Genomic DNA, 27547 nt, shown 5'->3' with positions numbered 1-27547 from the left:
TGTTTTGAGCAATACCTCAAATTCATTAAATTTTTTTACCGACCTCCTAGCATTGGTGTAAATGCAAGTATACATGCACCATTTTCTATTCCTAGCAACCGTAACACAACCCATGTGTTTACTTGTACCGCAGTGACTCCCAACAGTGTCTGAAATACCCTGCATCTTGTTTTCCAGGCTGCTGCTCATTCCAATAGAAGCAGTGGAAGAATCACTTTCACCTCTTCCAGTGGCTGCTGTTAATCGTTTAGTCCTTGTATCCCCCCCAAGCTAGCAGTTTTCCGACCTACCTAACACTGCCTCGATAGCATCAGCAAATGTTCTTGCACCCTTTCTATTTAAGTGTATCCCATCCCTGTAGAAGCAGTCTCTCCTGTTAACAGGTAGAGACCAGGCTGAAAAAAATTCTATCCCTTGAGCCTTGCACAATCTTTCCAGGGCCGAATTGATCGACAGTGCTCTCATCATATACTCCCTCCTATCGTGTCTGGGCAGAATTGCAGACACTTTCAAATTCAACACTAATTCACGGCTTTTTTTCAACAGTGACCTGTATGTTGGTTACTAATATATGTAATATATTGTAATATATTAGTAACCGACATCATTTAATCTAGCCTATCTGAGAGGATAACTAATTAAAGTAATTGATCAAATTAATAGACATTTGTTTGTTCGTTATTTGGAGCACAACTAAGGCCATATTGCTCCAGGAATATGCAGTGGTCATTCCCTGACCTTTCTGCATCCTCCGTATTTGGTGGTGACGGGCTCGAACCCTGGTCTAATCAAGAAGCGTGTGCTATGCACTGCTGCTCCTTCCCACCTGGCTACGGAGGCGCCTAATAGACATTCAAACATTTTTGTGGTCTTTAATATAATGGGATAAAAGTTCCTTTTATGCCATATATTGTTACTTGTTCTTTCATTCAGTTCATTTGATTAGTGAATCTCAGTCAGTACTCTTATTTTCACTCATGCACTTGAACATTCATCCAGTAATGCACACAGTACTTTCAAATAATTTACTCATAGCCATGCATCTACATATTTCCTAGCATTTAGACTTGCTCATTTACACAAGCATACCACAGTGACTCTCAGCTTACTGTTATGCCAGTTGACTTTCTTTAAATTGTATCTGATTATATCTTGAGTTGGCTGTAACTGATTGTATATTTGTCTTCCTAAAGTCAAAGTTATAGTTTTATGGTCAGAGGTGGTCCAAGCTTCTTGGACCATCCAATCTGTTACTTTGCTGGATTGTATATAGGTGTTGGCCAGGGTTTTATCTATGTCGTTTTCTTACACTGTACTACTGTAGGTGGGTAGGTTATGAGGTCTGTTTAAAACCTGAAAGGTTGTGGTAGCTATGAAATCTGTTTGAATCGTCCATTATGTGTACCTGCTCTGTCTTCTGTTCGGCTGTGCCACAGGCTTGACCGACAGTTGGCATACATTGAGACTATTATCTTACAATTTGAAAGGGCTGTCAATGCATTTTGGAGGTAGTGTATGCCGGAATTTATATCCTTTCCTTGTCTGCAGTAGAGAGATATAACATGAAAAGATCCTGTTTGACTAATTATGTGAGCACAAACTGCTAAGGAGGAATAAAGAGAATTTACCTTAGCTGTGGTATTGCTGTCCATGAGGTATCGTGAGAGGATTCTATATGTTCTGGGGTATCCCTGAACCCTACCCTGATGGGCATAGGGTGGAGTACCAGAATGTAGGTATTGTTTTCCTCAGCTTTAAGCTTAATTTGATCCACAACTGTACATGCTCTCTGAGCATTTAACTGGATGAACTTTAGAGCCCTGTTACAAGTCTGGTTTAAATTAAGGCCCATAATTGGTTCTTAATCCAAGCTGTTTAACCAATTTTTGATAGCTGGGACAATTGTTGTCCCTTGGACTATGGTGAAAGGCTACTTCTTCCTGATTTACAGGTATCACATTTTGGTTGTATGGATCTACTTGTGCATTTTTTATAGTCATGGCCAGTGACTGAACAGTGGCCAGAGATCGGATATTTTTGCTGGTACTGCCTGGCTGTATGACCAAATCTGTGGCTGTTATAACACTTTGTGAGAGGGAAGTATTCCCTAAATCTATGGCTAGTCCAGCCAGCATAGATCCTCTGTTGGTGTTTCAAGATGACCCATTTTCCTTGATTTAGTTACTCTTTTTAATACAAATTCTTGGGCCATTTCATCCAATGTGATATGACTTTGGAAATTTTTGTAGTAAAGGTCTAGCATTAGTTCCCTTTCCGGTGTTGTTTCCACAATATCAAAAATAATTATAGAGGGATTCCAACCCTTTGGTGTTTCTGAACACAGGCCCAATTTTGTAATCTCAGGATGATTTTGTATTTTTTGCAAGTCTTCTTTTGTAGTAGCTTCATTTATTATCCCTTTGTTTCTGATCTTCCTTAAACCATTAACTTTAACTTCTTTAGGTGTGGTTTAAGTTTATGAAGTACTGTCTTTTTACTTCTTCACTAGACTTTAGTGAGGATTCCTCTGTGGACATTAAGGATAGTGGAATTTTGAAGGAGGATTCCTCTAGCTTGTTAATAATCCTTCGTTTTGAAGGATTATTTCCAAAATATGCCTTGAATGTAGCAACTGTGTAACAAGACATTTTGGGTTTGATACCCGTAGAAAAAGAGACCATTTATTTAATGTACTTCAGCACCTGTGGAATTTTCTTGTAGTACGTGAACAGAGGCTTAAACTTGCTACTGCCAAGGATCAGAGTTAGACAATTCTCACTTGCCTAAAAATCTTGTATTATTTATTTCTTTTTATACCGCCTGGCAGTCTTTTCTAAAATAAGCCATTTTGCCAAAATTAAACACTTTTTTTTATCAAATAACCATCTTCCTGTCACTCTTTCAGTACTAGCCACCCACTTTTACACTATATAGATTTGCACAAACTTTAAATTGGCTGAACCAGCTGTTGCTGACAACCAGACTCCCTCTTTTTCACCTTTCTTTACCTTTAAGTAATGGATGTACATCATTGATTCTGATTCCTGATCCACATGTTTGGCAATTTCTACATCTAAGCTAATGAACTGGAATGCATTTAGTAGTGATGACAGTCATCTTCACAGGTGCAGAATTTTTCAATTGCTCTTTAATTAGCTAGTTATCCTTCCCAGTGGTGGTCACTGTGGATGCAGAAAAGTGCTAAGCAAAAGCACATGCAAGAGAAGTTACGGATTCACTGCTCTCATGCTTCTGTACCATATGTTTCTCTTCAAGACTATTTGTACATTGTGTTTTAGCAGTGCTAGCACTGTTATGATCATAAGGGTAAATCTGCAAGAATACCAGACAGGAAATTCATTATAACAGATGCCATACTGGTAAACAAGAGTAGAAACACTTTCTCACGAGGGGAAAAGATAATGATTGGTTGTAGGACCCTACCACTCACCAGCCACAATCCACAATCCACCTACATGTCAGTAAGTAGTAGTCAAAAAAAAATTTTTTTTTTTTTTTCTTTTGGCATGGTGTTTTTTTTTTTTTTTTTTTTGTTTTTAACTAATTTTTTATCTTATATAAGATGAGGAATGTGCAAGTTGGGGACTATCTATATCTACTCAGTGATCACTGAATTATGACCAACCCATCTGTAATGGACTATGCTGCATAGATTGCAGTATAAAAAGCCAAACAGCTTTGTACACTTGAGCAGTGATAATTTGCATTGGTCATGCAAGTCAAAGTGATCAAGTAGCAGTTATAGGATATAGTAAAGATATCAGAGTTTCAAAAGGGCATGATTGTTGAAGCTCGTGTGATTGTTGCTTCAATATCGGAGACAGTATGTCTTGTCAGTTGCTCATGGCCCACTGTGGTTAAGGTGTACAAAGAATGGTGTCGAATGGGTCAAACTACTTCCCTATGGCAGAACCGTAAAGGATTACGCAAGGTGGATGTTTGTGAAGGGTGCAGTGCATTGTACAGGCTCAATGGAAGGTCACTGTACAAGTGACATCACAGTGCAAAATGGAAAATGCAAGAACAGTATCCCAAATGTCAATGTGCTGCACACTCAGATGTGTGGGGTTCAACAGCAGATGACCCATGAGATGCCCTCTCCTCACTGCTGATCATAATCAACGGCAAATGCTACAGTGTCAACAATCCACTGGTTGTTGGAGGACTGGAAATGAGTGTGCTGGTTGGATGAGTCCAAATACCTGGTGAAACATGCCAATGGATGCCTTAATGTGTGGTGCAAGCAACATGGATCTACGGATCCATCATGCATGGTGCCCACTGTCCAGGCAGGTGGAGGTGTTTGCTTAATATGGGACATGTTTTTCTGGTAAGAAGTAGGATCCCTGATATGTATGGACCAATGTTTAACTGGTGAGGTCTATCGATGGCTCTTCAGAGACCATGTGCACCCTGCTATGTTGTATTTTTTCCTGGACAAAAATGGGATCTTTCAAGACGATGATGTGCTTTGTCACTGGGCCAGACTGCACGAGTGGCGAGGAACAGAGTAAAGATATCATCCATCTTGATTGTCCTCCAAATTTGTCTGACCTGAATCCAACTGAACACATATGGGATCTTTTGAAATGGGAAGTGAGTCGTATAGACATGCAATTTTCATCTATTCCAGTGCTGGAAAGCCTTGTAGACAGCATGACTACAGATCCCTACAGCCATCTTCAGACATCTAGTGGAATCAGTGCCTAGGCGAACAGTGGCTGTTATCCATGCAAACACTGGCCCACCACAGTATTTCTTAGATTGTCATAATTCAGTGATCACCAAGTATATATTTGTTTATTTTAAATTATTGTGATGGAAACTAAATTTCTGACCTCATGTCTTCATGCCATTATGATGAAGTATTTGATTTTTTTTTAATATTTAAAAATTTTTATTTTGCTGATATTGAGTTCATATATATATCTTAAAGGGTATGTGTGTGTTTATTTATATATATATATATTTTTTTTTTTACAGATATTGATGATGATTAGTGGGAAGATCGTTATATTTGGAGTGTTGTATTTTGCTCAAGGTGTTCCTTATGGCTTTCAAGATAAGTTTATTCCTGTGTTTCTGCGTTTTCATGGACTGTCTTATACAGAACTGTCTATGATGACACTGCTACTACTTCCATGGCTCTGCAAAGCTATCTTTGCACCTGTGGTTGATTGCATATGGACTAAAGAACATTGGCTTTTACTTAGTTTATCTGCTTTGTCAGTTGTGTCAATCTCTGCAGGTTTTTTAAATCCTAAAGATATGATTTGTCTTTCTATAGTACTGTTTCTATTGAATCTTTTTTCAGCAACTCAAGATGTAGCTGTTGATAGCTTAGCTATAAACATGCTGAATGCAAATGAAATAAGTCATGTAAATGCAAGTCAAGTAATAGGATACAAATTAGGATCTATTTTTGGAGGTGGAATATTATTTTGGATTGAAATGCACTTTGGATGGATTGGTTTATGCTTTTCTTTAACAATGTTATATATTTTAACATTAATAGCCTTCAAATGCTTATATCAGCAATCAAAAGATATTAGCTGTTCAAGTGAACCTTATTCGAAGGTTGCCTACTCAGAAAAAATCCAAATCTCAAAAGTTTCTAATAAGGATACCCCAGGTATTAGTTGGAAAAATATAATAACATGTATAACTTCCACTCCAGGCACAGGATCTCTTGCAGTTTTTTTAATTTTATATAAACTTGGTAAGTGATTACATGTGTATGCCTATTTAGTTTTTATGATAGTATTGTAACAATGTTATATATTCATTTGGTGAAAGTTAAGAAAGAAGCTATGACATATTCACTAGCAAACTTCTTTTCTGATGCTGGCATCTTCCCACTATGCTCACTGAACACAGAATGTCAGTTGTGTACCGAATATTTTCCTATAGGCATTTGGTTGGTAGCATTCCAATACCTGCAACAGCAAAAGGCAAATTGATGTGAGCGAAGAACACCATCTTTCAATCAGCTTTGAAAACCATAGCAAATTTTTTTTTTCTCCTGATAAGCCTTGAACATCATCATTTGTTTGTTGACAAATTTTCTAGTTATACCCTTGGTCAGCAGTGTAACATTAACAGCAGTGCAAATTGAAACTACTACAACTTAATGCCGAATCAGTTGCACCCTGTTGATTTGACTCCAACAATATTTCAGCAATTTGTTCTTTATGTACTCCATCCATACAGCTGAAATTCCTAATATCTGTTTATATTGAAATTGTTTACTTTTGAATTTTCTGCTGAAAATTCCAGAAATGTCCATTAATTATCGCACAGTTAGGAAAATTCATGATTAAGTTAAACCTGATTATATGCATGTGTTGATTGACATATGTCATGTACAGTTATTGATGGTAAGTTTGCTTTACTGCCATGCTCTTTTACTTATGGATTTTCCAATTTTAAAGTAAAATTTACATGCAAATAGTTTGGTACACTTGGCCATTTTGAAATGTAATGAGAGGGACTCATCTGATAGCACATCCAGGGTCCTGAGCTAACTCAATTTTTTTTTTTTTTGGCTGGTGCAACAAGAGCCTCAGGCTTCCTTGCAATAGGACTAATTATAATAATAATGTGATAATAACAGCAATACCAATTGAAAGAAATGCTTTCAGTTTCACAACATTGATGCATCATCTGGAATCAAACTGTTAAGATGCATGCTTCATGTTTCATACATTGAACTGTATATCAACAAGCTGGCATTTAATCACCATTCATTGAAGCGTATGGTTTTTAAATTTGCATTCACTTAGCGACAGGTCTAAAGAGAATTTTAATTTTAAAAACTGAATTAGAAAATATGTTTTTAATATAGAACGTTGATTTTTCGAAGATTGAAAATCTTCAAAAAGGTTGAAAATGTGAGTGGTATAAAAAAAAAAAATGAACTCTGAATGAATTTTGAATTATTTTTTGCTGTTTCAACTTTTCATGTGCACAGAAAAATTAAATTTCTCTGTACTTGCGAAACATTGGTATAACAAAAGTTAACTTATAACATGGTTTCTTTTAGAGTTATGATCAAAGATAAAGGTAGTATTAAAAAAAAATAGACAATTTTAAATTTTTTTTTGCTGATTTTTCAAATTTTTGTGCTCCTAACTCAGGGTTAATAACTTGTGAATGGCCCATGTTGGCAATAATAAAGTAATGTGACTACTTTTTACCAACAGCATAAGCGGATACCTAACATTTGTTTGTGGGGGGGGGGGTCATTGTTCAAAAATTTCTAAACAATATACACTTTTTTGTTCCTCAATTGTGGAGCTGTTTTACATGTGAAAGTTAGGCATGTTTCTTTCTTGCTATTGGAGTTGGCTTTGCCTCCATGTATGTTATGGCCATGTTTTACCACAAATGTTTGCAGCCCATTACACTTGGTGGGAACAGCAAACTGAAATGCCAAAGTGTTAACAATTAAGAATGACAAATTTTTTCCAACCACATAAGAGGAAATTTAACTTTTATATTGTAGGTAAAATTGACTCATCAGTTTGCTGTTACTGTTGAGAAAATATAGCAACTATATTTTATTTTTACTCTATCACATACTCTATCACATCTCAGTGAGATGTGATAGAGTATGTTTCTCTCCTTTTTGCCCTTGTATAAAAGTCAGGAAATGTGATTCACTTACACAACTATGAAGTACTGTTCCTGACTTTTATACAAGGGCATGGGGGGATAATACTCCTCCCATATCTTGCTGTTATCAGGAGAAAACTGAATTAGAAAATATGTTTTTAATATAGAACGTTGATTTTTCTTACGATGAGTAAGACATTGCTGGAGCAGTTCTAATTATGTTGATTGTCTTTTCCTGAGAGAGAGAGAGAGAGAGAGAGAGAGAGAGAGAGAGAGAGAGAGAGAGAGAGAGAGAGAGAGAGAGAGAGAGAGAGAGATCTATACCATGCCATGCCAATCCATCTACATTCATTTTACATTATAAAATATGCTGCATGGAGTTGCGTTTCTTGAACAATAAAGTGAATGGTGATATATTTGTGTCATGCCTATGCTTAAAAAATAGTGAGATGAATGCTATCTCATGGTGATTAACATGTTGAAAATAGACTGTCTTATTCATTCTGTTGATAACTGAGCTAGACTGTCTTATTCATTTTGTTCATAATTGAGCTGAGAGAGTATCCACAATACCAACCTTTCCCACACAGTTCATAAAACCAAATTCAAAAAGAAATAATTTCATCTAATGATAACTCCAGGGGCTCACATCTGGTGAGTATATGGGCTTGGCACACCCAAGGTCCTGAGCTGGATATCATCATTCTACTCTTTCTTGGTGATTCCCTTCTACTTCTGACTCTCTCTCAGGATAATTGAGTTGTGTTTTTTTTTTTTTTTTTTTTTTTTTTGGCTGATGCAGCATAAGTGTCAGGCTTCCTTGCACCATATGGCTAATAATAATAAATGTTTGCATTATTAATATTCTTCAGTATAATACCTTGCAACCACACAGTTGTTCCATCATGGCCACCATTGATCAATACATTTTTGAAAGTCTTGTTTTTGATTGCTTTTAGGCAATGGTTTATTGGATTTCTTCAATTGACTGAAATCATTTTTCTTTCATGTCTGTTTTAATTTTGGGAATTGCCAAAAATTGCATAGTGCTAAATCAGGAAAATAAGGTGAGTGCAGCACAAAAGGAAGGAATGGTTTTGTTTCTCAAAAATTATTTGTCAGTTGAGTTGTGCAAATTTTGTAATTTTCAGTAAATGAAAAAAGCTAGTGTTCACCCAAATCAGCTTTTCCTTAGATTGGCATGCAACAACAAGTTATTGTAAGATCATTCACTAAACCTTTGATCAAACCTAGTGTACTTCCCGTATATGGGGTGTTCTGAGAGTTGCACACCATAGGGAAAATATAATCATGTGACAAATAATGTTCTTGTGATATACAGTTGATATTCAAATATTTCACCTTGAATTCTAAACACTTCCTGATTCTAAAGACACTTGATGCTTGATTCCTCTATGTCTTCACTGATCATTGCTCATTCCAGTAAGATTTTCTTCTATAGTTTTGAAATTACTCTTGGACAGGATTGATATACAATAAATTTCAAATGTCCCCAGAGAAAGAAATTCAGCACTGATTTTCTTGGCCATTTGATCATCCTTCTCTTCCAATCCATTTTTCAGGGTATCTTTATGAAGTGTGGCAATGCACTGTCCTGTTAGAAAAGCAAAGCCATGCAGTTTAATATTGTTAAGGAAAAGCATGAGGAATTCCTGCAACATTGCTCATTCATCAGCCAGTTTCTCAAGTTATGTCTGTTGATGTGCCCATTAAGTTAAAACAAGAGCCCATCACTAAATGATGCTGAATGACATTCATCTTGCATCCTATGGACCATATCATCACTGAAAATTCATCCTTTTAATATTCATCATTAGGTGGATCTTATAAGGATGGAATTTGTTACTCATTATAATGAAATATACACTACTGCTACTGGTTTCATGATGTGACAGCTTCCTTACTTTCTTCATTATTTGACTTAAATCTTTACCAACTACAATAGCTGGTAAACCACTACAATAGCAGATGTTGACAGTTCCAGTTCTCTTGAAACAGTCAATTAATGTCTTGATGGTAGTGGTGTGATTGATATGCATTTCTTGGTGTGGCTGATTAACTTGGTCTACAACAGGTCTGTGAGATACCTCAATATTTCCAAACATAAATATTATGGCAGCTCTTTGACTCCATGTTAGCTTTCCTTCCATCATGTCAAAATGAAATCTGTAGCAAGGAAAAATCTCAAATTAATTTATTAACTTTCTTCTTTATTATTTTTCCTTGTAGTGTGCAACTTTTGGGATATCTTGTATATCCAAGAGACATGAAATACTGAAGCTACTGTTTCAAATTACTGAAATCAGTTATTTTTAAATTTATAGTAAAAAAATTTAATTATCCCAGATGTTACAATCTCCAAATAAAATACCATTTAACAAAATAATGGAATGTATTATTAATATTCATTACTTAATACTGTTCAAAGATAGATTCATATGTTTGATAGAATTTTTCTTAGTGTGATCTGTGCTTATTAATATTAAATGTGTTTAAGTCTACCCCCACATTTTTACAAGGATGGGATACCTTCTGTTTAGAAGGGATGAAAGGATATTTGCTGATACTATCAAGGTGGTGTTAGGTGGGTTGAAAAACTGCTTACTTTTGGTGAATACACAGACTAATAGATTAACTAGAGCCACCATAGGTGAAAGCAATTCATGCACTGTTTCTATTGGAACAGGCAGTACCCTGGAAAGCAAGGTATCAAGGATGTCAAGCACTGCTCTGGTTCATCATTAAATACATGGGCTGTGTTAGGGTAACCAAGAGTAAGAACAGGTGTATGTATACTTGCATGCACTAATCCTAGTAGCATTGTAAATGAATTTGAAGTACTGATTAAGTCATCAAGGGCAGACATTGTAGGGATATCGGTGACAAGGTGTCACTCAGGTATAAGGGATGCAGAGGTTAAAATGTGAAGTACAATGTGTACAGAAATGATACACAGGACAGGTGGGGGTGGTAGGGGAGAGGTTATACTTCTAGTTAAAAAGCATATTAAATCCAATACAGCCACTCCCTGACTTATCTAAGGGTTGCATTCCACGGAACTCTACGTAAGTTGGAATTTCCCTAAATGCTTATGCAGCACTCGCAAATTTGATTGAAGCAAAAAAGAAATGTTCGACGAACATGTAAATAGAATTATTTATTAAATTTTTTTATCTCATGCGCAGGAAAAATTACAAAAATAGAGAGGAGACAGATATAACGTCAGCAAGTTTTACCTTTCAAGCATCATTGGAAGAATTAACTCTCCAGCTGATAAGCACACTGCTGTGGAAGTGGAGATATAGAAGGGGTTTTTTCCAGCACATCACAAAATTTCTCTGCAACTGCAGAATTGCCACTGGTGACTTCACCTTAATGTTTTGGAAACCAGTGCTATGCTTGAACTTATTAAACCATCTGTTGCTTGCCACAAACTTGGCTTGGGATTTACTGTGCTTATCCTTAATATCTTCATAAATGCTTTTGCTTGGATGGCCATTGCACTCAGGGGCGCTCGCTTCTGAATCTGATTTTCCATATTATTAATAGCTTTTCCATCTTCGATATAGTACCTGAATGCTGTTTTGTGATCACTGTTTATCTTAATTGCGTTGATCCTTTAACATGTTCTTTTATATGTGCACTGTCTCTTAAAATAGCATTCACTGTTGAAGCAGTGAGACCTAATTCTGTGCAATAGAAGACAAACCTTGTCCTGCTTCATAATTCTTAATTAATCATCTTCATCTCTAAATCAATTTTGTTTCATTTCCTAGCACTGCCACCACTTGCACTTTCTGTTGGTCCCTTTCCCTTCACCATTGTAATAAGTAAATAGGAATGAAGAGAAGATTCTGAATATTTATTCATGTTTTTTATATGATTGAAGATTAAGGGGAACTCATTTCACCATAATACCGTAACGTAAAACCCACACAATTCCAGTTATCAGTATTATCGCAAATGCAATAAGATAGAGTTTACTACCAGTTTATATAGATTGTGCTAACAGAAAAGCCCAGTAAACTGGAAAGTGCAAATTGTTTTTTGGTAGTGGCCTCCAGTAATGTGGTTTAGAAAAATATCACAAAGGTGTTCAAAATTTATTCTTATAATGTAACATATGATAACAATGAAAGTGTAGTGCAATTTCCATTATAAAAATGACCTTTTAGAGAGATAAATAGCTTAGTTATATAGTGAAAATTTCAACTTCCAAGGGCTTGGAACGAATTACCAAAAAAAAAAAAAAAACAGTGTTATTGGGTTCACATTATGATATTTTCACAATACAGTAAACCCTTGCTAATCTAGATTAATTGAGGGGAGAGGTCATCCGGATTAAGTGATAGTCCGGATTAGTGAAGCAAAAGATAGCCCTAAAATACAAAAAATCTTAAAACACAAATAAAAAGAAAATTTAATGATAAGGCAGTGCTGATAAAAATAAATAAAAAAAAATCATCGTAGAGCCTCTATAAAAAAAAAAAAAAAAAACAATACGTTCATCCATCGATAGAAGACTCAGAAGTTGTACTTGTTTTTGAACGTAACAATGCAGGTTTGAAGAAACTGTCAAGTTTTGCCTGAATAGACCTCTGCTGCTGTTTTTTAATTAGGATCTCTCTTACTTCTTAGGTGTTCATAATATCCCTGCAATTTTTGATTTGCTAAAGGGTCCACATAATTGATTACTGCATCAATGCCATCTCTTGCAGAGATAAGAAGTTTCTTATTAATTGTAGATTCTTGTAGTTCATCTGATTTTTCTTCCATAGCAGAATCCTTAATAACATCTGCAGCAATTTCTTCCTCTGTCAGAAGCTGAAATCCAGGATCTTCTTCCAGTTCCAGCCAATCTTGGATATTTTCTTGCATTATTTTAGTCTCTCCAGCTGCCCTCAACGCAGTCTGAAAGTCCTCTGGCTCTAATCCCTTAAAGTTAATATCACCATCTCTATTTTGCAGAGGTTTTTTCCAGCCATTCACTAAAGTTTCCTTTTTAGTGTCCCTCCATGCATTGGCCCAGTTAAAGATAGCAGACTTGATATTGTATGATTTGATATTTTCCAAAGTTCTTCTTCCTCTTGTGTCATTATCTTCATCAATTCTGTCTTCCAACATCACCTCATCAAGGAACTTGTGCTTGTAGAACCTCCTGCAGGCCGTAATGATGCCGTGGTCCATGGGCTGCATTAAGATAGTTGTTTGGCTGCAAAGCCAGGCACTTTATTTTATGAACCTTACTGGACATATTTTCAATATCCGGATGAGTGGGGCATTGTCAACAATTAGAAGTGCTTTAATCTGATCATCTAAAAATTTCAACACTTCTTTCTGGTACCTCTTGACTTTGGATACGAAGTGATTATGGAACCAATTCTGTGTAACTTCTTGTGTGAATCAAGCATTTTGCGAGTTGTAGTAGACAACAGGCAATATATGCATACAGTCTTTTAATGTGCTTGGATTCTAGTCTTGTGATCACAAGACTTTAGCTGATGAGTTCCATCTGCATTGGCACAAATAAGCGCTGAAAACTTCTACCTGCTGCCTTTAGCCAGCGGGTAGTTGATTGCCAGAACAAACTTCCATCTGTCGCTGTGGAAGTTGAAAGCTTAAATAAATTCAAGGGGGAACTGGACATTCTTTTAGAGGGAATGGATGTGTTTTTTTTTTTTTGGCTGATGCTATATAAACTTGCTTTCTTGCATCACATGCCTCTATTACTAACTTTTATTTGCTCTTTTTTCCCCACTGGTGTTAACGGCTCTGTACGAGAGGCCTGTATATTTTCTGGTAGAACACACCAGTCTAGTTTCATCAGCATTATGTATTTGAGAATAACAAAGACCCGAATGTAATAATAAAAGTACTCAACTGCGAACAGAATTTTTCATATTTCAATGCAGATTATGCGACATCCCGATTAACCATAACTGGATTAGCGAGGGCTTACTGTACCTCCATTTATTCCTACAGTATGCAAAATACATTTCCACGATTTTTTTAAGTTTGCATCGGCTGGCAAAAACTTGCGTAACGTTGAATTTACATAAGCTGTGGTGTGGCTGTACAGCACCTCCAGACGACATGGATGTTCAGTGCAATGTTGAGTTGGCGCCTCCGTAGCCAGGTGGGAAGGAGCAGCAGTGCGTAGCACATACTTCTTGATTAGACCGGGGTTCGAGCCCGTCACCACCAAATATGGAGGATGCGGAAAGGTCAGGGAATGACCACCGCATATCCTGGAGCAATATGGCCTTAGTTGCTAATGCTCCTAAAAAAAAAATAAAACCAAACAACAGCAATGTTGAGTCAGTTTGGTATAACATAAGCACTGAGAAAATGAAAATGAGAGTAGGAGTGTGTTATGGTCCTAATAACAGTGATTATTATAACGAACAGAGAAATAGAGTGGGCCAGTAAATTAGAATGTGATATAATAGGGGATTGTATCTTTCTGGTCAAAATCCAGAAAGTTAAAATCCACTCGCACACTAGCAAGACGTTTGTGAAATTATTGGATGACAATTTTGTACAGCATCTTGTTAGAGAGGCAACAATAAGCAATATTCTTGATCTGGTTATCAGCAGTGATTCTTCATGCTTTAAGAATCTGCAGATAAAAGACTCACTGAGTGGTAGTGATTATGGTATGCTGATGTGGAATTTACCTAAAGACAACCACTGTGAAGAGTAAAAGAAAGGGTTTTCTTTTGTATAGGTGACTACAGTAGTCTTAGACAGATTTTAAATTTTTTGTAGTGGAACCACCTAGTGATGTTACCAACAGCAAATTCTCAATGAGAGACATTCAGGAAAGTAATTGTTGAACAATATTTCTTTTCAGAAATACTGTTCAAGGCTTAGATATAAATGGATATCAGATGAACTGATGACTTATGATAAAGAAGAAAAATGCATATGAAGTATCAGACTCAGAAGCTTATGGTAAACAGAAGCTAGTTTGCAATCAAGTAACAAAGGAGGTTATGTGCCTTAGCTTGCCTAAGGCACATTATGAGATGTCTCTGGCAAAGAATGCACAGAAAAGTAGCAGAGACCTTTTTATTTATATGAACAGTAGAAGGAAGTAGTAGTAGTAGTAGTAGTAATGGCACATGATGCAAGAAAGCAAGTGTAGGAGCTTATGCAGCATCAGCCAAAAAAAAAAAAAAAAAAAAAAAAAAAATCACACCATTCCCTCCAAATACCTGTCCAGTTCCTCCTTAAATTTATTTAACCTATCAACTTCCACAACGACAGATGGAAGTTTGTTCCAGCAATTAACCACCCGCTGGCTAAAGGCAAATTTCCGCACATCTATTCTACATCTGTCCTTTCTTAATTTGAACTTATGTCCCCGTAGGTTCGTAATCTGAACAAGTGGAAGGATCCCATCAGAATTCAGCGTGCTCAACCCATTCAAGGCCTTATAGACCTCAATCAGATCACCGCGCAGGTGCCTAGTCTCCAGCCACTGCAATTTGCAGAACTTAAGCCTCTCTTGGTAAGAGAATCCCTTCATTCCCCTCACCAATCGTGTTGCTCTTCTCTGTACACGCTCAAGCAAATCTACATCCTTTCTAAAATGAGGCCTCCAGACCTGTACGCAGTACTCAAGGCGTGGCCTGACCATTGCCTTATACAGAGGGACAATCACCTCCTTTTCCCTGCTAGCAAAATTCCTATATATCATTGACAAAACCCCATGACCCGCCCTAGCAGCCTGTCTGCACTGCTCAGAAAACTTCATATCTGACTGCACAATTACTCCCAGGTCTTTTTCATTTTCTACCACCTTAAGTATAGTACCACACAGTTGGTACGTTTCTCTGGGGTTACTTCTCCCCATATGCAGTACTTTGCATTTGTCAAGGTTGAACTTCAGTTGCCACTTCTTAGCCCATCTGCCCAAATTATCTAGATCCTGTTGCAGTAGCACACTGCCATTACTGTCATTAACAACCCTGCCAACCTTTGTGTCATCTGCAAACTTCGACATTAAGCCTGATATACCTTCATCAATATCATTGATAAATACACAAAACAACAGTGGACCCAACACCGAACCCTGTGGGACTCCACTAATAACATTAGTCCACGAAGAGCAGCACCCATTGATTACCACCCTCTGTCTTCTCCCACTTAACCATCCTTTTATCCATTGTAGCAACTTACCCTTAATACCATTCTGCTCCAATTTGTACAGTAATCTTCCATGCGCAACAGTGTCAAAAGCTTTCCTGAAATCCAAGTATATGATATCAAAATTATTTTTTGCATCCAGTTCCTTTGTGACCACATCATAATAACCAATCAAATTTGTCAGACAAGACTTTCCCTTAACAAACCATGCTGTGTTTGAATTATTGCTGTAGTCTTGTCTAGATGATCCTGCAATGCATCGTCAAGTGGATCAATACATTGATCCACTTGACGTCGATGTCTAACTGTTGATCCTTCTCAGGTTTCTGATAAACCGAATATGTATTTTGTATCTATATTCAAATATGAAGAATTTCTTAGGGAAGAGGATGTTAAAGTTTATCAAACGTGAATAGGGAGCTAAATGATTTTGTTATATCTGAGAGGAAAGTGGAAGAGAAATTGTTGAAGCTTAACATAAAAAAAAAATGCACTTGGGGTGGATGGATCTATCCAATTATAATAAGCTTACCTCCTTTGCTATAATTGGATTATAGCAAAAGAGGTAAGAAGAGGAGGATCAAACAAAGAACTGCAAACGGGTATACATGGAAACAAAAAGTATCAAGAACTGAGAAAAGTTATCAAGCATTTGAATGTGTAAAGAAATTGAATACCACAACAAACACTAAGAGCAACACTAAGAAAATTGTATGATGTTAAGTCCTTAAGACAAAAGTTCTGTCCAAAACTTAATGTAATTAAGGACTCCAAGGGCAAAATTTTAAGAGGAGAACACAATTAAAGGAAGGTGGAAAGAATACTGTGAGCAGCTCTTCATAGCACCTTCTGACACTAATAATCTACAACCCTGTTTTCAAGAGTGTGATCAGGAACCAGTTCCACTGAAGTAAGAAGTCGAAAAAGCCATCAGAGATCTGACATGTGACAAGTCACCTGGAATTGATGAAATCCCAGCTGAATTGATTAAAGCTACAGCTGTGAAGGGTGCAAAGTGTTTTCATAAAATAATTGTAAAAATTTGGGAAATAGGACAGTGGCCATCAGATTGGAAGAAATCAATTTTTATTCCCTTAACAAAAAAAGAGATCTGAAAATTTGCTCAAATTACAGGACTGTTAGCCTAATTTCTCATGGATAATTGATTCATCTTAAAATCATACTAAACAGAATTTCAAGAAAACTTGAAGAAATGCCAGATGAGCAGGTAGGTTTCAGAAGGGACAGAGGAACCAGAGATCAGATCTTAAGTCTAAGACTGATTATTGAAAAATGCAAGGAATTCAATGTTCCAGTTGTTTTGTGTTTTTTAGATTATTCAAAAGCATCTGATTGTGTTCAACATGAGAGACTATGGGAAACAATGACTAATATAGGATTTCCAATCCACATAACTCAGTTGATTAGGCTGCTATATCAGAAAGTCAGTGTTTCCTATGGGAGAACCAACATGGGAAACACCGAATTTTTCAAAATTGGTAAAGGTATTAGGCAGGGTTTTTTTTTCACCTCACCTTTTTAATTTTTATGTTGAAGATATCATGCTTGAAGCTTTGGAAGATTTAGGCACCGGCATCAAAATTGGGGGACTGAAGATAAACAACCTTTGTCATGCAGATGATACTGTGCTAATTTGCAATTCCAAATCTTAAAGACTCTCTGGGGAGAGTACATTGAAGCAAGTAAGAAAAAAGGACTGTTTCTGAATGTGTGTAAAACTAAAATTATGGTGACGGGTGATAATCTTGGTTTCAGTAAAGTGAAGTTTAATGGACAAAATATTAAAGAAGTTGATGATGGTTAGCTTGGGTCAAGAATAAATAAAAGTGGTGACTGCTCAAATGATGTAAAGAGACAACAGGCAATTTATAAAATGTTAGTCATTAATCTGATGAAATTATGGAGAGATCAAGATCATTCCCCTAAAGATGGAATGAGAATCATTGATTTGTTAATTTTTCCTGTTGCCACTTATGGATGTGAAGGATGGAATCTGAAAAGGTTGACAGGAAGAAAATTGAGGCATTTGAAATGTGGTGTTACAAGAGAATACTGCATATATCTTACTTTGATCGAAGAACATACGAGTGGGTACTGAATAAAATGTGGCAAGCCTAAAATTCTTGCGTGACAAGAAGAAGAAGATAAAAAAAAAAAAACCTTGGGCTTAATTATGAGAGCATTTTTGGATTTGCGGTAAGTCCCTATGGAGACTGGAGATGTGAAAATCCTCAATTCACAAAGGAGGATCAAAGGGTGACATGAGTAATTATAGACCAGTTAGCTTTACTTCTGTTCAAGGGAAAATAATGGAGTCTCTGGTTAAAGAAGTAATGCAGGATCATCTAGACAGGAATGCAGTTATACTTCATTCACAGCATGGATTTGTTAAGGGGAGATATTGTCTCACCAGTCTGATTGAATGCTGTGATGCAGTAACAAAGGAACTGGATGCAAAAAATAATTTTGATATCATATACTTGGATTTCAGGTTTTCCTCTTTCTGAAACTATTCCTACATAAAGGACTCCTGTGCAAATTGGAATGGTGTGGCATTAAGGGCAATTTTTATTCAGTACATTACTGTTCTGGATAAAGGATGGTTGAGTGCTAGATGACAGAGAGTGGTTATTAAAGGACACCTGCTCTTCATGGACTAATGTCATTAGAGGATCCACTGAGGGTTCACTGCTGGGTTAATTTTTTAATTTTTTTTTTTTATTTGTTAGTGATGTTAAAGGTGTATCACGATTAATGTCTAAGCTAGCAGATTATAGGTTGGAAGGGTTGTACTTCTGTTATTGACAGAAGTAATCTACCGCCAAAAAAAGTTAGGCAGATAGGCTGAGAAAGTTATTTGAAGTTATTCATATAACATTGACAAATGATAGATACAGCAGATGGGTTATAGTAATCCTCGATTAATGTACTAACTGTTGTAGTAAATTTAGGGTAGTGGAAAAATAACTTGAGTCAGATATTAAGATCTGAGCAATGCAGACTGGCTGTCAGAACAACTCATGGATTTTTTTAACGATATACAGGAACTTGCATAGCAGAGATAAGGAGGTGATTATGCTATTGTACAAGCCACTGGTTAGGCTGCATACAGGTTGTAGGCCTCATTTTAAAGGAACAATGTAGATCTGCTGGAGCAGGTGCAGAGAAGGGTAGCGAGATTGGTGAATCGAGTGAAAGGGTGGTCGTACCAAGAAAGACTTCAGTTCTGCAAATTGCATTATCTGGAGACTAGACACTTGGGAGGGATCTGATTGAGGCAAAGGATTTGAATGGATTCAGCAAGCTGAATGTTGATACTGTTCTTCTTCTTGCTCCGACTACGTGTGTGTAGTTGGAGCAAGCAAATTAAGGAAGGCAGGACAGATGTGTGGAGGTTTGCCTTCAGCCAGAGGGTGGTTGATTGGTGGAACAAACTTCCATTAATAAGTGATTCAAATATATGGATTGGATGCTTTTAAAAACTACATTAGTTTGAGAGAAAGTACCAAATATGGGAATAATATTATTAATTATTGAATTTTAAAATTAGAAGAAAGGGAGGAATGGTGATGTCTTAAGAGACCTTACTGTCAGTGGGCATTTTTTTTTTTTTTTTTCCTTCTTTCAAAGTTTGTATTTCAAGAGAAGACCTTAAATTATCTAGTTCAGTTGTTCTTTAGCATAGGGTTGCAACTCCCAGGGAGGAGGGGTCATGAGCAGCCTTCACTAGTTCAATTATTTTTCTCATTTTCTCAATCCTTGACTATACTATATTGGAATAGTCAATCCAACAATTATGCAATGTAAACATTGAGGTGAACATTTGAAAAGATATCTGGAACAGATTTTTAATTTAAGTATTGATCTGTGTTTAACTATATAAGCCTCAATTTGTACACCTGTGTGGAATGAGTCATTAAGATCCAAGATATTAAATTTCTGCAATAAAAATTCTAAGATTCACTGTATATTTTCACACTATGTATTTCCATGCAGTCAGTCTTTAGTGTTAGTTATGCTTTTTTCCTTGGTTGGTAAACATATCTGATTTTATTGTAAGTGAATTCCCTAGTAGTTTTTTCCCACTACTTATTTTTGTGAACTTTATTTTCTAGTTTAGTGTCAATTAAATGTAAAGCAAGAAACAAATTGACTGATGTCAATAGTAAATTACATTGTGTTCTAAGTAATTTGTCTCAGAATTGACGCGCCTCCGTAGCCAGGTGGGAAGGAGCAGCAGTGCGTAGCACACTCTTCTTGATTAGACCGGGGTTCGAGCCAGTCACCACCAAATACGGAAGATACGGAAAGGTCAGGGAATGACCACCGCATATCCCGGAGCAATATGGCCTTAGTTGCTAATGCTCCTAAAAACCAAATAACAAGAACAACTCACAATTGACAAAGTTGTGTTTAAAAGATAAATAAAATCCTATATATTTACAATTTTAAAAATATGTGTTATTCCAATGTAGCAAGTAGATATGTCTCAGTAATGATAAACATCTCAAAAAGAGTGTATTTGCATTAAAAATGTTAATAAAGCAATTTCGGTGGTAAAATTTTAGCTTATCATAAATTCCCATTTTCACAAAAATCCTTTTTTTGCATTACAAAAAATTATTGGGGTGGGGGGCTGACATTTGCCCAGAGGAGGTCACTGCTAGATCTGGCTGGGAACCACTCTAGTTTTTTGTTTGCATTCTAGCATATAATGTAAATGTTGAAAGAATATCTGAGTAATTTGTCAATTTGTGAATTATTTAAAATTATTGTGATTTTACACACACCTCAAATTTGCTTCACTATGATTGAGTGCCCAAATTATATCTAAGAAAATTATGTAATTCATATAAAAATATGTATTAATATAGAAAAATATGTAAACAATTCATTTAAAAGGTTTTGTAATTTATGGCTATAATCAATCATACTAAAAATTACTTATATTTTCTTGAAAAATTTGACTGGAATATAATTTAACACCTTGCATTAATTAAATGGTGCCTCCATAGCCAGGTGGGCAGGAGCGGTGCATAGCACATGCTTCTTGATTAGACCGGGGTTCGAGCCAGTGACCACCAAATACAGAAGATGCGGAAAGGTCAGGGAATGACCACCACATATCCCCGGAGCAATATGGCCTTAGTTATTATTAGCTATATGGTGCAAGGAAGCCTGAGGCTTATATATATAGAGAGAGAGAAGTAGAAGGGAATCGCCAAGAAAGAGAAGAATGATGATATCCAGCTCAGGACCCTGGGTATGCCAAGCTCATACTCACCAGATGTGAGCCCCAAACAACAAACAAACATTAATTAAAGTGTGTGTTAAGAATGCTACTTCATCCTGTAAATGTTCCAATGACCTTATGAATGAAACCATCAAATTTAATGCATAAAGATTGAGGAAAGCCTTTGGCACCTGATTTATTTTATCGCAATACTGCTTAATTGTTCCTTAGATATATTAATGTAAATATTTTATATATTAATCCTTATTTTCTCTTTTATAAGTACAGTGGGCCCCTGCTTTGATTGGTTCACTATATGATATGTGGTAAGTGCCAGTTATTGTGATCCCGTTTGTGAATAGAATTTTAGTTCTATTAAACAGCGATTCTGATAAGCGAAAATAGAAGGAATATTATCCACAGGCTAAAAAAATAAAGACATAAAGCACAAATTTCACTTTTATTACCTTGCCAATTAACAAAATAACCTTGCCAATTAACAAAATTAAATGATACGTGAAAATCAGGAGAATATTTTCCACAGGTTAGCACAATAAAAATAAATTTATGCCTATGTACATAGCTTAATTGCTATTGTAATGCATACCTGCTAATTGATATTTCTGTTCACTGACATTTATTTTTATATTTTTCTTGTACAATTTAAAACAGTAAAAAAAAAAAAAAAGATAAGCAATCAATAATGAAGAACATGGCATGCATAAAATCGCAACTAAAACGATACATGCAAGTGAGATACGGAGTAACAAGTTTACAAAAATTTAAAGAAATAGGAATGAGAGAAGATTCTGAAATTTTATTTATGTTTTTTGTAATTTTATTGAATATTCCATGGAAGGGGAAAACACATTTCACCATAATCACGTAAAAACCCACAGAATTCCAGCTATCGGTACTCGTTTATAATGGATTGCCTTAAGAGAAAAGCCCAATAAACCAGAAACTGCAAATTGTTTTTATTTTTTTATGGTCATGATCTCCAGAAATATCACAAAGGCATTCAAAATTGATTCTTATAACCGAACATACGATAATGATGTAAGTGTACTGCATTCCACTGGCGGCTGATTCTACTAGCCAGTGACCACGTTAAGAGGCACCTACTTATTTCACTTTACAACTTGCCTTATGATTGTCTCCAATGGGACCACATGGTCCTTCCTCTCAGCCAATAACAAAAGTTTACAACCTTTGTAAACTTGTTGGCCATGTGTGTTTTGTTTTTGCATCCTTTAGTTGAAGTGACTTTTTGTGTTGTGCTTTAATCAATATATTAGTTTTAATCAATTTTTTTTAATCAATATGTACAATTTCCATGTGCATCTATAGCCCAGTGGTCAGGAGCGATAGTGTAGTAGCACACACTGTTTGAGTAGACCGGGGTTCAAACTCCTGAATGCTAAATACAGTCTATCTGCCAACCCGCACTGGACCAGCGTGGCAGATTATGGTCCAGTTCCCTCAACATGAATTGTTGAAGAGGCTTCCATCCTGCAGTGTATTGATAATTTGGGGTGCAGTTTACCTTTTTACAATTTCCATTATAAAAATCACATTTTAGAGAGATAAATAGCTTAGTTATGTAGCAAAAATTGCAACTTCCGGAGTCTTGGAACAACGAATTACCAAAAACAATGTGTTATTGGGTTCACATTATATTTTCATGATACAATGGTGTCTTGGGAACGGATTAATATAAAGTGGAGTGGGGGTTTCCACTGTATTGTTTCATCTTTAGAGCACATTATTATTAGCTACATGGTGCAAGGAAGCCTGAGGCTTAAGCTGCACCAGCCAAAAATTCCTGTGGGATTCCTCTAAACATTTGCAAGTAATGCAGAAGTATAATATGCTTTTATAATTGAAAGATGTTCCCCCTCTCCCAGGCATCAAAAAGAATTTTGTTATGGATTATATTTCTGACTTTCAAGGGTTTTTTTTTTCACTCAGTTTTAATATTAACTAAAATATAATTATAATTCTATTTTAAAATAATTATTATTCACAAATCTTTCTGGATTTTATAATAACTGATCAATATAATAGTTGTAGTAATATTTTTGATATGAATTATAAATTCACTTATTCTAAGTCTTTTCATTAACTTCATTCAGCACCTATGGCCAAAGTCACATTCCCATTCCTTATTAATGTAAGTGGTTAATACTGAAATTTAGCAGAAAAAATATGGACCTGAAATTATATAAAGACTACTTAAGATTGAAGATCCTGTTGACACATTTACAAACCATAATTTGTTATAGTCTGTATTCAATTTAACCTGTTAACAATTTTAATAAATATTGATCACATTCAGGAGAAAGAGGAGTTCTGTCTACATTTCCTATGTTTCTGCTGGACCATGGAGTGTCTCAACAAGATCTTGGGCTCTGGAATGGGTTTATTGGACAAGTTGTGTCACTAGCAGGTTCTGCTATAGGAGGAGTACTTTTGTCACAAAGGTTAACTTAACTACTAATTTAATAAGTGATAATAATATCAGAATGGAGATTAAATCTTGTACAAAAGTATAAATTCATTTAATGAAAGTCACCTGGATTTCTGTTAAAAATAAATATATTTTTAATATACCAGAGTTACAATTGTCCACCTTGGTTATCCAAAGTAAGATATTAGATATAATAATAAAAAAAAAAAAAAAAAAAAAAAAAAAGTGTAAATAGGAAAAGCTGTGGTGCCATATAAAACACTAATTTTTTTTTTCCAGTGAACTGCCATGCTGTATCACTATTTATTTGCTGCTCCTGGATGTTCAGTTCTTTGTATTCTGTTATTTGTCATTAATTTTTTTTTTCCCCAGATTTTGTCTTGCAAGTTTGGTAATCAATACATAATGCATGAGCTGATCAAAAAAATTTGCATTTGTATGTTGGCCTGTCTCTAGTCTCAGTCTTTGTAGTATACTGTTTACAGAAATTAGTCTGATATCAACAAGTATCTTCTGTCCTCTCAGCCTTCTAATATGTGGTGTGAAGAAAATGAAGTCTTATATGCATAATCTTTTACAGCAGCCTTTATTTATGGTCGTACATGAAAATATGAACTAGCTATTAGGAGACTATATTTCATGTTTAATTCCATTTTCCCATCATCCCATTGGGAATGTTAATGAGATTATTATTAGACTCTGGGATGTTCCCCCAGAACTGAGGGATCATCCTCCAGTTCGTAAAGGAGGTTTGAAATATGTGACAGCAACTGTAGACCAGTAAGTTTGGCTATTGGTGGTTAAGATCATGGGGTCTCTGATTACGGACACAATATAGGACCATCTTTATAGGAATATTGTCCTTAATGGATCATAGCATAGGTTCATGAAGGGGAAATCTTGCATATAAATGTTGCATATTTATATGCAAGCACTTGTCTTCGTCACATTTTCCATTTGTCTGCTTGCATGTAACAACTCAACTCCCAGTGGATGGATTTTATGAAATTTTATATTTTCCATATACTGTAATTTGTTTGTAAAAAGAAATTCATAGATTAATTGCAGGTTTAATGCAGTATCGTTAGCTTGAAACAGTCTGTACATGCATCTTATTCATGGGCTCTCTGAAGGACAGTTTATGTAAGACTCACGAACATGTTGGGGGGGGGGGGTGAAAGAAGAAGAAAAGGTTGAAAATTATATAAAGTATAAGTAGTAAATATTCAATTATAATTAAACTGAATGGCCAAGTTTAGAGAATGTGAAACTGTACAGTTTTATTAAATGTTCTATGAAGTTATAAGCGTTATAATTAATTGATAAAAAGATAACTACGTTCTTTTCACTTCTGGTAATTGCAGAAAAAAAGGAAAACATTCCAGTTAATTTAAGTAAAAAATTTAGCCTGCCTGAAATATAATGCACTGTGTACATTAGTCTAATTTATTAGCATTAGTAGAGGCGTATGATGCAGGAAAGCAAGCTTATGCAGCATCAGCTAAAAAAAAAAAAAAACATGTTCCCATTTCACCCCTCCGTTCATTCCAAGTTCCTGTCCAGCTCAGCCTTAAATTTATTTAGGCTATCAACGTCCACAACAAAGGATGGAAGTCTGTTCCACCAACCAACCACCTGCTGGCTAAAGGCAAACTTCCACACATCCATCCTACATCTGTCTTTCCTCAATTTGAATTTATTCCCTCTCAAATGATTATTCTGAGCAAGAGGAAGAATTCTGTCAGCATTGAGCATGCTTAAACCATTCAAGGCTTTATACACCTCAATCAGATCACCTCACAGGTGCCTAATCTCCAGGCACCTGCGAGGTAATTTGCAGTTTTTTGCAAATTACCTCGCAGTTTTCTGTAATTTGCAAAATTTAAGCCTTTCTTCGTAAGAGCAACCCTTTGTTCCATTCACTAATCTTGTTGCCCTTCTCTGTACTTGTTCCAACAGCTCTACATCCTTCTTAAAATGAGGCCTCCAGACCTTTATACAGTACTCAAGGTGTGGCCTGACCATTGCCTTATATAAGGGGATAATCACCTCCTTATCCCTGCTAGAAAAATTCCTGTATATCATTGACAAGATGCTATGAGCTACTCTTGCAGACCGTCTGCACTGCTCAGAAAACTTCATATCTGCCTGCACAGTTACCCCCCCCCCCCAGGTCCTTTTCGTTCTCTACCACTGTCAGTGTAGTACCACAGAGTTGATACGTGACTCTGGTGTTGCTGCTTCCCATATGCAGTACTTTACATTTGTCAAGGTTAAACTTCATTTGCCACCACTCAGCCCATCTTCTCAACTTTTCTAGATCCTGTTGCAGCACCGTACTGTCATTAGTATCCTTAACAACCCTGTATCGTCTGCAAACTTGGACATTAAGCTTGATATACCATCATGAATATCATTTATAAATACAGAAAACAACAATGGACCCAATACTGAACCCTGAGGGACTCCACTAATAACATTAGTCCACGATGAGCAGTGTCCATTGATTACCACTCTGTCTTCTCCCACTCAACCATCCCTTTATCCATAGCAGCAATTTGCCTCCAGTGCCACACTGCTCCAATTTGTGCAGCAGTCTTCCATGTGCAACAGTATCAAAAGCCTTTCTAAGATCCAAATATATGATATCAAAGTTATTCCCTGCATCCAGTTCCTTTGTGACCACATCATCGTATTCAATCAAATTGGTCAGGCAAGACTTTCCCTAAACAAAACCATGCTGTGTCAGAGCTGTAACTGAAGTCTTGTCTAGATGATCCTGCAGGGCTTCTTTAACCAGTGCCCCCATTAATTTTCCTGAAACAGAAGTTAAACTAACAGGTCAATAATTACTTGTGTTGCCCTTTGATCCTCTTTTGTGAATTGGGGTCACATTTGCGCATCTCCAGTCCATGGGTACCTCTCCTGAGTCCAAAGAAGCTCTCATAATTATGGCTAAGGGTTTGCTTACTTCCTTTGCTGCCTCCTTTAATATAACTGGATAGATCCCATCCACCCCGGGTGCCTTTCTTCTGTTTATCTTCAATAATTTCTCCTCCACTTTCCTCTCAGTTATTACAAAATCATTCAGCTCACTGCCAGCATTTAACTCACCTCTGGCATTCCCCTCCCTGAATAACTCCTCATGGGTGAATGTAGATGCAAAATACTCATTTAGTTTGTTAGCCACCTGAGCAGGATCATCAACAGTTGAACTATCAATATCCAGTGGACCAATCTGATTCATCCCTTTCCTTCTAGAGTTTACATATGTAAAGAACTCTTTGTTTTTCTTTGCATCCTTTGCCAAGGATTTCTCATAATCTGCCTTTGCCTGCCTCCAAATCTCCTTTGTGCCTTGGTTCAGACCAGTTTATATCTATCATAGGCTTCCATGTCACCCATTAATTTATATGTATCCCATGCATTTTTCTTCTCTGCCACATGTCTCATTAGTTTATTTGACATCCTTTTAGGCCTAAACCTTGAACAATATTTCTTAGTTGGTATGTAAAGCCTAGTAGCTTCCAAGATAATTTCTTTGAATGCTTCCCATTTTGAATTTGCTGTTGGTAACAACATCAGTTGGTCCCACCGTATAGAATTTAAATACTGTCTCAGACCACCGTAGTCACCTTTACAAAAGCAAAAACCCTTCCCTTTATCCCTGATGGTAGTTACCTCTTTGAGTAAATCCCACTTCAGCACACCGTAATCATTGCTACCTAGTGGTTCCTTTATCTGCAGATTCTTAATGCATGAAGAATCACTACTGATAATCAGATCAAGAGTATTACTCCCCTCTAGTTGCCTTCCGAACTTGCTGATGTAGAAAACAATCATCCAATAAATCCACAAAAGCCTTGCTAGTGTGTGAGTGACCAACTCACAAAATCCAGTCAATATCTGGGAAATTAAAATCCCCCATTATAAGACTCTCTGATTTATTGGCCCACTCTATTTCCCTGTACAGTCCCTTATTATACTTATCAGAGTCATTAGGCCTATAACACATT

At 36.3% G+C, this 27547-nt stretch overlaps 1 protein-coding gene across 1 annotated transcript in view; it reads left to right on the top strand.

Moving 5' to 3' along the window:
• Nucleotides 1–27547, top strand: part of LOC150091214 (solute carrier family 33 member 2-like) — a 79438-nt gene that overhangs the window by 4185 nt on the left and 47706 nt on the right. Inside the window, exons 2-3 of the mRNA XM_090389643.1 lie at nucleotides 5005–5653; nucleotides 23400–23544. Of these exons, the coding sequence (XP_090245769.1) occupies nucleotides 5011–5653; nucleotides 23400–23544 (788 nt within the window). The 5' untranslated portion in view covers nucleotides 5005–5010. The remainder of the gene's footprint in view (nucleotides 1–5004; nucleotides 5654–23399; nucleotides 23545–27547) is intronic.

This window comes from Mastigoproctus giganteus, chromosome 1 (assembly GCF_048544385.1).
Source record: "Mastigoproctus giganteus isolate SK-2022 chromosome 1, ASM4854438v1, whole genome shotgun sequence".
NCBI lineage: Eukaryota > Metazoa > Arthropoda > Arachnida > Uropygi > Thelyphonidae > Mastigoproctus > Mastigoproctus giganteus.
The sequence above is the reverse complement of the archived record's forward strand: the minus strand, read 5'-3'. Positions and strand labels throughout refer to the sequence as shown.